This window comes from Octopus sinensis, linkage group LG3 (assembly GCF_006345805.1).
Source record: "Octopus sinensis linkage group LG3, ASM634580v1, whole genome shotgun sequence".
In the NCBI taxonomy this organism is placed as follows: domain Eukaryota; kingdom Metazoa; phylum Mollusca; class Cephalopoda; order Octopoda; family Octopodidae; genus Octopus; species Octopus sinensis.
The window spans coordinates 121364445-121379189 of NC_042999.1; the positions used below are offsets into that span (position 1 = coordinate 121364445).

Here is a 14745-nt window from a genome sequence, read left to right on the forward strand (position 1 = left end):
AACTATATATTTAAAATATGAATGCTTCTATATATACTATACAAAACATATAAAAGCTACATTTTCAGTAAAAATCATGCCTCTATCTACTTAACATACATGCTTTGACAGTAAATTGTTAGGAAATGAAATAAAATTGACAAAAGAGCTACAACAATCATCCACTATAAATATTGACTAAAGCAGTACAAAAGATACAAATACATGAAAAATATCATCACTTACTTCTGCATTTGGCATTAAATGTGAGTCCACACTGACGGTGCATATAATATCCTTTTCCACAGTCCTTTGTGCATTCTAAAATATTTTGAACAAAAACCATTAATTGCTTATGATCAAATTGCAGAAAGAAAAAAAAAGGATAAAAGGCTTATACATAATATCTCTTTTCTTATGTTTTACTATCTTTTAAGTTATACTAATGCATTTTGAAAATTCTTCTGAAATGTTATCACTAAATATTCCATACTATGCGTTTAACTACTTGGCATTAAAGCTGTGTCATTTAATTCCTGTGGATCAGCTTCACATCTAGTTCACAACAACAGAGCAGTGTTGACCAAAACCAAACTAAATGAATTTTTAAAGTAACTAGAAGAAGGTTACCAATTATATATAGAAAACAAAGTTTCCATTAAAAAAACTATTGAAAACAAAAACAATATTGTTTAATATTTTTGTTTACACCTTCAATAATGTGTATTGTTGAGTAAAATACATCACACTGAGTTTGTTTTGTTTACATATGTCATTATCTTGCTAGCAGCAGGTAAATAAATGCAATATGCATATCGCTATTTAGATATATGAAGTTGAGAAAAGTATTAGTCAAAATCAAACTAAAATTTATTTAAAAAGAAAGATGAAAATGGCTTGCATATATTTTAAACAACAATATTCTCATAACATGTTACACCTACACACAACACACAAATGAACATACACAATTACAAAACAGTAAGCTATTAAATGAGACTAGATTTTCTCAAGTTAAACAAGTATCTGGTACAAATACAACAAAGCCCCTAACCACAATATGTTTTTGAATATCTTCTTCCATTTCCAACAACCATAAAAATACATCACAAGAATATTTTTGAATAAAGTAGGAGTGGGTTTATTAGAACTGGTATTCAAGAATAGTAATTTTATGCTGTATTAAAATGAAACTAAATTACCACAGTAACAATGTACTTGGGGAAAAAATTTACAAAGAAATTGCAATTTTGTACCAAATTGTTTCAGTCTACTTTCATAGCGTTCACATTAAGTTACATAAATACTTTACATAAAATATTTAATACCAGATTTTAAGTTTGACCCCACTGTACAAATGGATTCAACCACAGCTTCAGGTTAAACAAAGAATTATGAATGAAATTAAGTCAGTGGAAACTGTCTGGAAGTCTGTGGGAGGGATTGTTCCAGTTTAAGGGTGGTGAATTTAATCCAATGCCAGGTGTAACACGAACACCTGGTCTTTAAGGGTCTTTTTGCACATTGTAAGTATTCAGGCCAGGTCTTTGATGTGAGAATAAATTTCTCCACTTCTTCTTTGCACCAGTCTCTGGAAAGGGTCATGGGCTTCAGCCCTTTACCTCTGACTAAACCATAAACATGCAAAATTGCTATACAATGTATCTCACTCAACTACAAACATCTTACATTTCAAGCGGACCACTTCAATTATTAATTTTGCCACACTATAAGATAAAATATAATATGCTAGTTTTGCCATAAGCAATTATGGTCTTAATGATATTATACAGTAATATATAATATTATAAACAAATGATTTTTCAGACACTATCATGAGCCCCAAACTTGCACATTTGTCAGGAGTAAATGTAGTCAGTTTAATCATTATGGCATTTATTTTATTGACCCCAGAAGGATGAAAGGTAAAGACAGCCTCACCAAAATTTGAGTAAAAAGTTTGAAAGAAGAGACGAAATGGTACAAGATAATGTATTCAAGTCTGAGTAACCTACTGTGTCTAGCAATTTATCTTCATGAAAAAAAGAAAGAGAAAAAATGTTTACATTCAAATAAAAGTATTAAACTAGTCTTTGATTTTACCTTCGCAGATTTTCTGTTCCTTATCTGAACATGGCTGCACTTCAAACATTCCTTTTTCGCATGGTGCAGAACATTCTATATGCAAAAAGAGAAAAACAAAACAATATATATACATATATAAACATATATTAGAAAAAATAAATTCCATTAACTTTTTAAACAAAGCATATTATTCAAAATAGAAAATTAATCAATATGGAATAAATATTAGATATCATGCATATATTACATACTAAGTATGTAACACACACACAAACACGTTTGGCTGAGAGAAAGGGAAGGGAGAGAGAAAGGAGAGTCACACACTGATAATTTCACAAGCCTAAACAGAAAAAAAGATAGTGTATCTATCTTCCAACACCATATCATGGCACATTTATTCCAGTATGCTTCATAGCATCAGCTTTATTTCAACATATATCCATTTCCACCATTCACTGACTAAATCAGCTCAAGCTTGGGATTTCTAATTTGTTTACAATATGCATGCAACAGACCAAACAAAACTTATCCTTGTTGAACTGTTGCATATTCTTAGCATTAACCAACCAATCTTCCATATCATACAGCATTACAAAGATCATATAAAAATCTTGAATTTCATTAGAAAGAGATTTGGAAATCGGTCTTAAACTCTTTTCCAACCTCCTTCAAGTTTGACAGAAGCTTTATCTTTATTCATTTTATATTAATTATACTAATAATTATGTTACTCGACAGGAAAGGTAAACAATACTCTATAGAATAAGTACTATACCTTGGCAAGACTGTCCATCACCATAATATTCACCACTACATACACACTGATAGCTTCCTTTTGTATTTAGACAACCTGCATACGCATGACATTGAGCTGTACCATCTGAACACTCGTTTACATCTAAAATAAAAGAAATTTTTTAAATTATCAAAAATATATCACATTAAGAGTAAAATGAGAAATATAACTGAAGACAATGAAAAGGTTAGAAAACAGGGAACTTGGAAAGCTATTTTTAAGGGACACATAATACATTTTATTATATTTTATGGATAGCAATAACAGCTTTAGTTAATAAAATACAAGTATCATATTTACTTACCAGCACATTTTTCATTTAGATCTAGTTTGTAACCTTTGCGACAAATACATCGTCCTGTGTTCTCATCACAGCCTTGTTCACACCATCTGGACTCACACATATCAGAGTTGTAGCTCATGAGGATTGGATTTTTTACCTCTGTGAAAAGAGATCATAAACAATCCTAATTAAGCTTAATGTTAAATGTATTTCCATTATAATATTTATAAATTTCATTTTATAGCACTCGGGATTCAAATTCAAACATTGGACTTAAATACAGCGAAGTACTTCAACATTCTACTTTTTCTGCTAGTGATGGCCTTTTCCTGTATCTCAGAAAGAATTTCTTACATAAGCACAACACTATACATTGTAGAATGTTAGGTTAACCCAATTCAAGACCAGTAAAACTAATCAGCTGAAACTGAACTCAAAATCAAGGAAAATGGAACTAAATACTGACAGGTATTTAGATTGTCAGATTATCATTTCTACAGCAATACAACCCATGTTTTTTTTTTTGTCAGTATTAATGGTTCACAATAAGTAAACCATTTAAAATCTCAACTGCATGAGTTTGTATTCAGATTAAAAGACATTATCTTATGATAGCACATAACATCAGAAAATATATGCTAGATATTTTGTATAAAAAATAACTGAGAAATTATATTCAAAGTATCTTGTAAGATTTGGTGAAAGAATACTCTTTATTAGAATGAGATACATATATCAACTTTGAAACTAATATCATTCCGATTTCTGTTTTATAAAATATTTTATTAGTTGTTACAAAGTTGTAATTTGGAACATCTAGTGTTGTATATTCAACGCATAAAAATAAGAAGTGAAAATACATTAAGTTTAGAAGTTATTTCTAAAATGTAAATTATGCCAAAATATGATTGTAAAAATTGCTAATTGAGAAAAAATGTTATCTTTATGGGTGCAAGCATGGCTAGGTTAAAAGGTTTGCTTTGTAACTGTATGGTTTCAGGTCTGATTCCATTGCATGGTGACTTATGCAAGTGACTTTTGCTGTAAATTTGATTGACAAATGCCTCATTATTGAAATTTAGTAAACAGATATTAAGCAGAAGGCCACCATACAAACACATACATATATGTATGTAGTTGTATGTGTGTGTATATATATTTCTGCTTTCTTCTACCTGTTTTAGTCATTACACTGTGGCCATGCTGGGCACTACCCTCAAGAATTATAATTGCACAAATTGAACCAGTACTTATTTTTTAAAGCTTGGAACTTATTTTACTGATCTCTTTTTGATGCTAAGTTATGAGGATGAAAACACACCAACATTGGTTGTCAGACAACCACACAGATATATATATATATAATAGGCTTCTTTCAGTTTCCATCTACCAAATCCATACACAAGGTTTTGGTTGACCAAGGCTATAGAAGACACTTGCCAAAAGTTCTGTGAAGTGGGGCTGAACCAGCAAGCATGTGGTTAGAAAGCAAACTTCTTACCAAATAGCCATGCCTATACATATATAATTATATATATATATTATACATATACACATATACAATAGATATGTATTGCTAATAAAACATTCATTAATTAGCCACCTTGACATTTATTACATGCAAGTTAACTCTCTCAGCTGAAAGAGAACTTAATGTAATAAATATTGATCCAGACTATAAGTACCAAACAAAGTTATGTGGTCAAAATGACTGACTAAAATCATTTACAGGTGGTGTCCTAATATGACTGTAGCACAAAGGGTGAGAAAAGTAAAGGAATAAACACTGTAAACAAAAGTAAAAAAACTAGGTAATACAAAATAAAAAAAGTGAAAACTCTAAGTAAAAGAGAGCAAATATAGATAGCAGTAAAGAACCAATATAAACATTTGTAATGTGAAAACTTACCAAACCAAGTAACTTTAAGAGGAAGTTCGAATATTTTCAGATCACTAGTTTTATTCATACTGAAAAATATTGCAGAATCATTCAAAAGGAAATTTCTTGGAGTGGATACTGTAACTATTATTTCAGTTTCAGTAATTTCATTCCCATAGCTGTAAACACCAACTGCAAGGCTAAGTAAGCACATACAGGACATGATGGCCAAGTACATACTACAAAAGAAAACAAAGACAGAATAAAAAAATCATTTTGAATCTTCATTTATATTAGAAAATCATGTTTAATAGCCAAATAAATATTTAAATGAAAATATTAGATTTTGAGCTCACAACAACTTGTAATAATATATTGGTTTACTGACTAGTGACTGGCTGTCATACTAAATTATGCATTTATCATCAAAGTACTCTATTAACTTAACTCTAAGTTTCCAAACCAATCAATACACATTGGATAATTCCATGAATTTAGATAACTGAACACATATTTATTTACAGCTGAATGCTCTTCTTAATATTAACAACTTTGGTAAAAGTAGTGCTTAATTTTTGGCTAAGTCAGTTGTGGCAAATGGTGTAATGAACGTCTGAATATGAGATGGTTCTGTAGCAAGATTTAAACAACCACTTATTATACTGCATTAATTCACAATTTTAAAATAATAATCTTTTGAGGATGTATTGCAGAAATCATTTTAATCATGAGATTATAGTAAATATATGAAAAGTGCAAATGATGTTTTAATCTACAAAATAAGTCACTAACAGTCTATATCACATCACAAGCATGATGCTGGGGACACATGTAAGCTGTCTCAAGTATTACTGTTTCTACATAGGAATCTCTACTTCAAATTTTATTTTCTTTACCACACATCCATGATCACCTGTATTGTGTCAGTTTTCTGATAAAGGTAACTAGGATCTCTTTCTTCCACCAGTGAACTGGAGTTGAAATCTCCAGCCAGACAACACCATCACAAGTGATACTGGAGAAGGATGCTTTGGCTTTATCTTAACATGATTCTCATTCTGTTAGTTCAATACATTTTCTAATTTACATGAACAACCTACTAATTTTCTCTTTTACACTCCGTTGGTCATGACAAGTGTTCCAGTTGATCTAATCAACAAAACAACCTGGTCATGAAATTAACGTGTAAGTGGCTGAGCACTCCACAAATGTGTACACTTAACATAGTTCTCAGAGAGATTCAGTGAGACATAGAATGTGACATAAAATGCTCAAGATATAATGTGCAACCAGGAATTGAACTCACAACATTATGATTGTGAGCCAAATACCCAAACCTATAAGCTATATGCCTTCACACACACACAAACAGAAATGACACCCACTTCATGGTTTTGTTGTTGAAGCCAAAACAACCTTGAATTGGTTTCTCTATAAGCTTCTCATAAATGGTAATTAGAATACCTAACAGTAATGCAAAAACAGCAAATACCTAAAGTTGCAAATCTCACCCAACATATGCTACTCTAGAGATATTGATTTAAAAGTCAAAATAAATATAAACAGTAGAAGAAAAAGCATGGGGTAGGAGGTTAGATCCAACAGAAAAATCTGCATATCAATTACATATATGAGCTAACTATTTCTGAACTTAATGTTTGGGTCATAAAACAGTCAATACAAAAAACTGTTCTTACGTTTATACATTTATTAATCTAATCTTACAAAACAAGTTAATATCTAATTAATATTTACATGACCAAAATATATATCCTTCATTAGCTTCCATATGTTTCATGAGGTTTCATTCAGCTTGTGTTGGTAGATGGCAGTGAAGTAATACTAGAGTGTCCTCTACAGAGTACAGGTCTGAACAAGATTAATTATATGGAAGACCAACAACTGTTCATGTAACATAAGTCTGTCCTTTCCATGTTACCAATGTTACTTTAGGGAAAGTTGAAGATTAGTATGGTTTGGGAACAGGATTATCAGTGAACATAATGCCAGACTCCTGTTCTTGATTCAATTGACTCCAATACTTGGAGACTGATATTTTTTTATTGACTCTAACCATAGAAACAGATACAGTTTTAAATGCAGTTCATAAAGGCTAGGATGAATATTACATGACATTTCATTTGATATACTTATAATTAGGCCGTAAAATCTTTATATTTATCATTATAAGAATGTAAATGAATTTATGTAAATGAAATGCTATATAAATGAAATTTTGATAACAAAAAGCACTCTGAAAGATCTAAAAAGAAAATGCAAGAATGTTTTCAATAATTTTGCCATACTGGATTATAATAGTATTGGAATTTTGTGGGAAATAAAACACTGAGGAATAATAAATGTCAAATACTAAACGATATAACATCAGCTTGTTGAGATGATGTAGCTGATTTGAAAGCAAAATTCTTATAGTCTGACATCCAAAAGAAAGAAAATGGTGAAAATTCTTAACATGTTCAACATGTCTACTTTTTATTTTTAATACTAAAAAATGATATTATCTTGTTTTCAATAATCACATGGATAATACATTTACAAAGTAGTGTTAATGTTATTGATCTTAATATTGTTGTCACTTTCAGAAATAAAATTTCTTGTGAATTGTAAGGCCAAAAGTCTATGAAAATAAAAAAGTAAAATAGCAAGTACCATATTCAGAAAGAAAACTATTTGATTTCACTTAAAACCTATATTATTACTATATAATTATAAATGAAATATTTCTTAAATAAAAAATCAAAGAGCCAGAGTTGAAGTTGGTACAAAATATATAAACGGACAGCAAGTAATAAAAAAAATGTTATTATGTTATAAAAAGTAAAAATGTTATTTGTTAATAAGAAAATGAATACTTGTATATTTTTTGATATGCTTTTGTATCTCACAGTTGTTACATAAATACTTTTGCTTATTTTATTATAAGATTCTCTGTGTAATAAATCAGCATTTATTGGTTTAAGAATATATCTAAATTAACAGTATGAACAAACATGACTTTCATTAAGAATTATATTCTAGGTTCAAAGGTTTTCCATATGTTAATCTATTAACTCATTTCAAAACTTCTCTGAACAGGTCTCCTTTTGTTAAGTATTAATTTTGATAAATCACAATATAACCATTACTTAAACTCTTAAAAAACTAATGTAATTATTTCTGAACTTAGTTTTATACAATTCAACAGTAATTTCAGTATAAATTTCAAGCTAAGATTTCTTACTTCATTAGTTACAATATTGAATTCAGATACTTTTAAGCAATTTATTCCTGACTATAACAACATCTCTTTAATTGAGTCATATACATATTCACAATAACTATTTTATGTCATTTGATCAAAGAAATGGCATTTTTAAAATAGAGAGTCATTGTGCTTATTCCAAAGAGTCCAATTCTGAGTTTTAATTAACTGATTTAAAATAAAAAAATTTCTAACGTTGATACAAGGCCTCAAATTTTGGAACTTGTTTATAAATTCAAGAGGAATGAAAGGTAAAGTCAAACTTTTCCATGTGTGAACTCATATCATGAAGTATAACTAAATAGGTTAAGATGTTTTGTCCAGCAAAATACCAATCCTGCCATCTACTGTCTATAATACTAGTAGCATAGTTTTTGAATGTGTTAAATTGATCACCAACAATAATGCCTTAGTTGTAAAGTATCAACACAAAGTAGCACCATTACGGATGTTAGAGCAATACTCCAGAATGGGCCCCAACAGAACCTTGTAGATATCAATAACTGTTGGTCGGAGGCTGAATTATCTTTGACTGTAAGCAGAGGGTCATTCAATGGGATGCAGCCTTAGCAATCTTAAGGATGTGCTTTTGCATCCACAATGATAGTGAGACTTAATAATTGGAGTGATTTTGAAGATCAGAGCTGAATGCTGCTCATAATTAAGTGAGGTGTGGTGCAATACTGTTCTTTTGATATAAGCATCAGTTTTTTTGCTACTGAAATAAACAAATGCCAAATCCTCATTTGAGGATACCTTTCAAGATCTTTGTTTATGTGAGTTTGGAGAATTACAAACCTTAAAATTACAATTTTTTAAAACTGCTATTGTTCTTCAGTCATTTTGTACCATATCTAAACTTCTAACTATTTATAAAATACACAACAAAGGAAACTCATAAATAGTTAGACCAACAGATTTTGTTATTCTTAGAAAAAAATCATTTGAGAGCTCATTACTAGCCATTAATTTCTTGATATGATGATGCTAAAATATGCATATGGTTGCCAAAAATCAATAGCTTTTATTACAATAATGTGAATTTTAGCAATATATGTCTGTGACTTAAAAAATAAAGTAGATCATGGGATTATATCATTAAATAAACATTATTTTTATGTCTAATTATACAAAAGCAGAATGACAAATTGTTCTCTTTTGTCTTTTGCTCAAATGAAATTCAAATTACAATAAGCCAAAATTCTACAATACTCAAAATACTTAAATATACACAACTGTACATAAAAAAGTACTTACTGTTTTGATCCTGATGTAGGTTTTCTTCCAACACTACCACTACTGGTACCTTGACCTTGACCAGGCTGCTCCTCCTTAGGACTTTCAGCACCTCTGGAATTCCTTAGTGACTGATATTTGGGAGGAACTTGAGGCGGAGCAACTCCTAACAAAGTTTTACTACGTTTCGGAGTAGATTGGTTTGACTGAGAGCGTCCATTTGTTTCATCTCCAGAATCAGGGGTCATAGGACTCCCAAGCTTTCCAGGAGACGCAGCTCTTGGAGATATTGGGCGAAAAGTTGCCAGTCGAGGTTGACCTTGTCCTGAAACACTAGATGATAACCAAGCTGCTTTTGATTCAGCAGAGGATGTGATTGAAGATGCTGGTTGTACTTCTTCAAGGTTAGGCATTGGAAACATTTGTGAAGGATCTTCAATTCCAGGATCAACATCAACAGTAGTATCTGTGGTTCCAAGAAATACTTTCTGTGCTTCATTTCCAAAAATTGGGTCACTGCTACTTCGAAATGCTGAAGACTGTCCACTCTCAGGCAAAGTACTAATTTCATCTGCAAGCTGAATATTTCCTGTGGGACTGAAGCTAGGTGTATCGATTTGAGAAGGCTTAACTAAAACATTAACAAAAGCATCAGATGAATCAGCTGCTGTTCTACTTTTATACTGTTTTGTTCCATCCTTACTGTGGATTTCAGCAGCTGTTACCAGAATTCTACTTTCATCGCTTGCTGCTGACTGAAATTCTTGAAAATCACTCTACAAATAAAAAAAAAAAGGCATACCAAATCACTCAAGTTGATAATTAGCACAATTTTCATATTTACAAAACTATTACATATAACAGACAGCTACTTACAGATGGCTCAATTATTGATGTCCTTGAACTGCTTTCAGAAAGGTCACACTGCTCCATGCCCTCATCTCCATTGCCTTTCTTCTCAGGCCAGGCCAAATCAACCCTAACAGGTAAAGTTGCGTATTCACTTTTCATGAATTCGGTTTCTTCTTCATCTCTCTCCCCACCACTGTCATCAGATAAGTCCTTTGTAGCTTCAAAGGCTCCTGATTTCTTCAATTCCTCCTAATAAGAAAATAACAAAAATTTATTTAAATCAGATTAGTGGATTAAAACAAAAATACTTTCTGAATACTGAGGAAATATCTTTTGATAAAATTTAAAGAAAATCAGAACACTATAAAATATGAATATACCTCTTTGCATCAAGTAAAATAAGTGGTTATTACAAATTATAGACAGATAGATATAAATATATACATAAGTATACATAGATATGTGTATGTCCATATATCTACATATACATATATGTAAATACTCATTCTTAACATGTTCTAGCCAATTCAGACATAAGTTAAACACCACTGTTTACCATCGTTGGAGAATATCTTCTCCTTTTTCATGCATGTATGTTCATAACACCCTCGATTCATTGATGTAATAGAACTTTGAGAAAGACTATTTTGACCTGGTTGTGTCTCTCCAGGCTAACTTATACCTGGAACAATGAATCTAAATGAGAGCTATGGCTTTTTTGTATAGGCAGGTATCAACAAAAATTTATTTACTAAATCCTGTATACTAGCTGAGGCACTGTTTTGCTTAGGTGCTGAAATTTAGCTCATCATTAGACAGGGTAAAAAAAGAGAACTACCCATATAGTAAGCTTGTTTCTGAACATTTATAGCTAACAATCCTTCTTCTCATAGAAGGTCAATTCACTGTAGGACTTCAACCTTACACACATACACACACACCTTTAAATATTATAAACTTTAATGACCATGTTCTTCATACATGAATATTTTATAAACATAAACAAATTTAAATATGAAACCATGAAAGATTATATTAAGTTCTACACTGTATAGCATTTGAAACAAGATACTAAGCCCACAAAGATATAATTTTGACACAGGTAATTTTAATAATTATCATTTGCCAATATATACTGTCATTTAAAAGGAATAAGCATGTCTCTGTGTGGTATATTTATGTGAGAAAGGGAGAAAAAATGAGAAAACGGGGGAGTTTAACACTATTGTGAATATCAGATTTCATCTTGACCATCTCGTTTCTTGAATCTTCACTGTTTATCCAAGAGAGATCTTGGAACTGCAATTTTTTCTTTCATCCTTTATTTCAAAATCATAATGGATTTGTGCAAATTTTGGATAACATTCATTGAGAAATGTTAAGATTAATTTAAGATAAACAGCCTAAAATCCTGCTTATCAATATGTGTGTATGTGTGAGTATGAATGTGAATATAGGAAAATATTGAAAATATAGATATGTATATTTACAAATTAAAGCTTGAAAGTAAGAACATAAGATCAAAGATTCACTGATGATTGGTTTCAGGCTTAATGCTATTTTTGTACAATACCATTTATATTGATGGCATCATTCCCTCACACGGGTGGAATACAATGAGTTACTTGCAAGCAGGTTCATAAACTGCAGAACTAGTTGAATTTATAGGAATGCAAAACTGAATTGAAAAGTATTATTTATATATTTATTAGAAATGGACAGCAAGAGTGAGTGAAAAAGAAATTTTTATGCCGAGGTAAAAAAGCTTTGGGCATAGAGGATGAAGTGAAAAGTTTAAACCAAAGAAGTTCTTCAGATTTACTTAGTTAAACTGAATTCATTGTTACTTAAATTCCATTAGTAGGGAATGAAGTGCATAATAATTTCATCCATGAATACAGCTAGGCAGGGACTTAAAAAATTAGACTGAGTAATGTGAACACAATAATATGCATATTTTCATACACAAACACTGAATACAATGATTTACATGAACAAAGTGCATTACATCCCAAAGTCCATAGAGTTATCTGTATAATTAAACAAATACACAAACATACAAACATACATAAAAATATACTTTCCAGCATTATACATCAAATGATACATGCATGCACAAGAGGCACACAAAAATATACATATGTATTATATATTTATTCATTAGCTTTTATGCCACATTTTTCAAGTTTGCATGAATTAGATACAGACTTATTTGACAATATTTTATGGCTGGATGCACTTCTTATAACTAATACTTGCTTCTTATTCAAGAAAAGGACTTCTTTAACTCATTGTCTTCAGATACTAGTCCTTCTATGATTTTCCATATGTATATTATTGTTCCAGGGAGTAAAGCTGTACTTTTCTCAGCCTATCTCTAACTCAACCACTGCATGGTTTCAGGATTTTTAGTGAGCTGGCATTAGACTGCTTCAAGCTCAGCTGTTCGTTTTGGACTATGTGGTAACCATAGATTGTATCAATAGTCCAGGTGGCTGAGAACAAAGGTTCTCCACAGAGTCAACACGGTCTCTTGGTCTCGTCTTCAAGGAACTCAGTATCCATCCTGCCAGTTGTCTGCACTTCGCTGCCATTTTGCTTTAGTACATATATATAAATATAAATATATATATATATATATACACACACATATATATAAATATCTATATATATACGCATATATAAATATACATATAAATATATACATATATATACACATACATAAATATATACATATATATACACATACGTAAATATATACATATATATACACATACGTAAATATATATATACATATATATACACATACGTAAATATATATATACATATATATACACATACGTAAATATATATATACATATATATACACATACATAAATATATACATATACATACACATACATAAATATATATATAAATATATACATATATATACACATACATGAATATATATATATGTACATACATAAATATACATAAACATATATATACATATATATATACACATACATAAATATATATGTACATATATATATATACATGCATACATATATACATAAATAAATATATATATACACATACATAAATATATATATACACATATATATACATACATAAATACATATATACACATATATATACATACATAAATATATATACACATATATATATATACATACATAAATATATATATACACACACATATATATATATACATACAAATATACATATACACATATATATACATACATACAAATATATATATACACACACATATATATATATACATACATATAATTAATTAATAAGGGTGAGAGAATTAGATACTAATTTAATAGTATATCTATTCAACACCAAGTGGCCCAGTGCTCCGAGAAACCTGGATTATTATAATATTTTATAATATATTATAATATTTTATACAAAAATAAATATAAGAGAGTGGTCACTATATGGCTCACTCTAGCACTAGTTAATCCAAAAGGTTTCAACCACAAAAATACATGTTTCCCATGAAAGTCAGTACGATTGTTAGCTCACACGAACAGGGCAAATAAAAAATAACAAAAATACAGATTATTTTGGGACAATTGTTTCGCTATTAATGAATTAAATGTAATTTTACTTACAAAAAATCCACTTGTAGCTCCTCAGCCAAAACTATCTGGATGAAATCCACTCAATCACACACCAGATTTTACCATAACGATAAATACACGTGTGGTTCAATTGATTACATAAGCTATAAATGTGGTCCAACTAATGTGTTTGTTAATCTGAGGTTTTCTCCATTTTCTGATTATCTGCATTTATATATATATATATATATATATATATATATATATAAAAGCATGCATACATATTTCAGTTTAAACATTTCAGTTTCTTTGCAAACTTATATAATACTATGTGTAGGCAGGTTTTAAAATAAGTACACCACATTTCTCTTTGTTATAAGAGGTGACTGAACTGTTGGCACTGAAGACATCTTTCTATAAAATGCTGCCTCTGACCCATGCCAGCACAAAAGAGCAGAGAAATGATGATGATACATATTTAAATATTTATAAACACACCCACTATATATAAAGCAAACTCAATTAGAAACTGATTTAGAACAGAAAAATGCGGCAACTGCAAGAGAGGTTCCTACTAAAAAAGGAAGACTCTATACCAAGCATTCACTGATGTAGAGAAGGCCTTTGATAGGATACCGTGCTGTCATCTGGTTTTTCACCATGGGAACTGGTAGATGTATAGTTTGTGATGGTCATACAAGCCATGTACACTAATGCAGTCAGCAAGGTGAGAATTATCAATGAGTTTAGTGATACAGATAGGGATCCATCAGTGCTCAGTTCTCAACTCTCTTC

General features: G+C 30.2%; 1 protein-coding gene across 6 annotated transcripts in view; it reads right to left on the reverse strand.

Moving 5' to 3' along the window:
* The window catches only part of LOC115209612, a 278107-nt gene that overhangs the window by 182530 nt on the left and 80832 nt on the right, over positions 1-14745 (reverse strand). For all 6 annotated transcript variants that reach the window (XM_036501249.1, XM_036501248.1, XM_036501246.1 and 3 more), the window contains 7 exons: positions 10397-10621; positions 9542-10296; positions 5053-5261; positions 3165-3302; positions 2840-2962; positions 2083-2157; positions 226-300 (listed from right to left, as the gene is read on the reverse strand). In XM_036501249.1, coding sequence (XP_036357142.1) covers positions 226-300; positions 2083-2157; positions 2840-2962; positions 3165-3302; positions 5053-5261; positions 9542-10296; positions 10397-10621 — 1600 coding nt within the window. The remainder of the gene's footprint in view (positions 1-225; positions 301-2082; positions 2158-2839; positions 2963-3164; positions 3303-5052; positions 5262-9541; positions 10297-10396; positions 10622-14745) is intronic.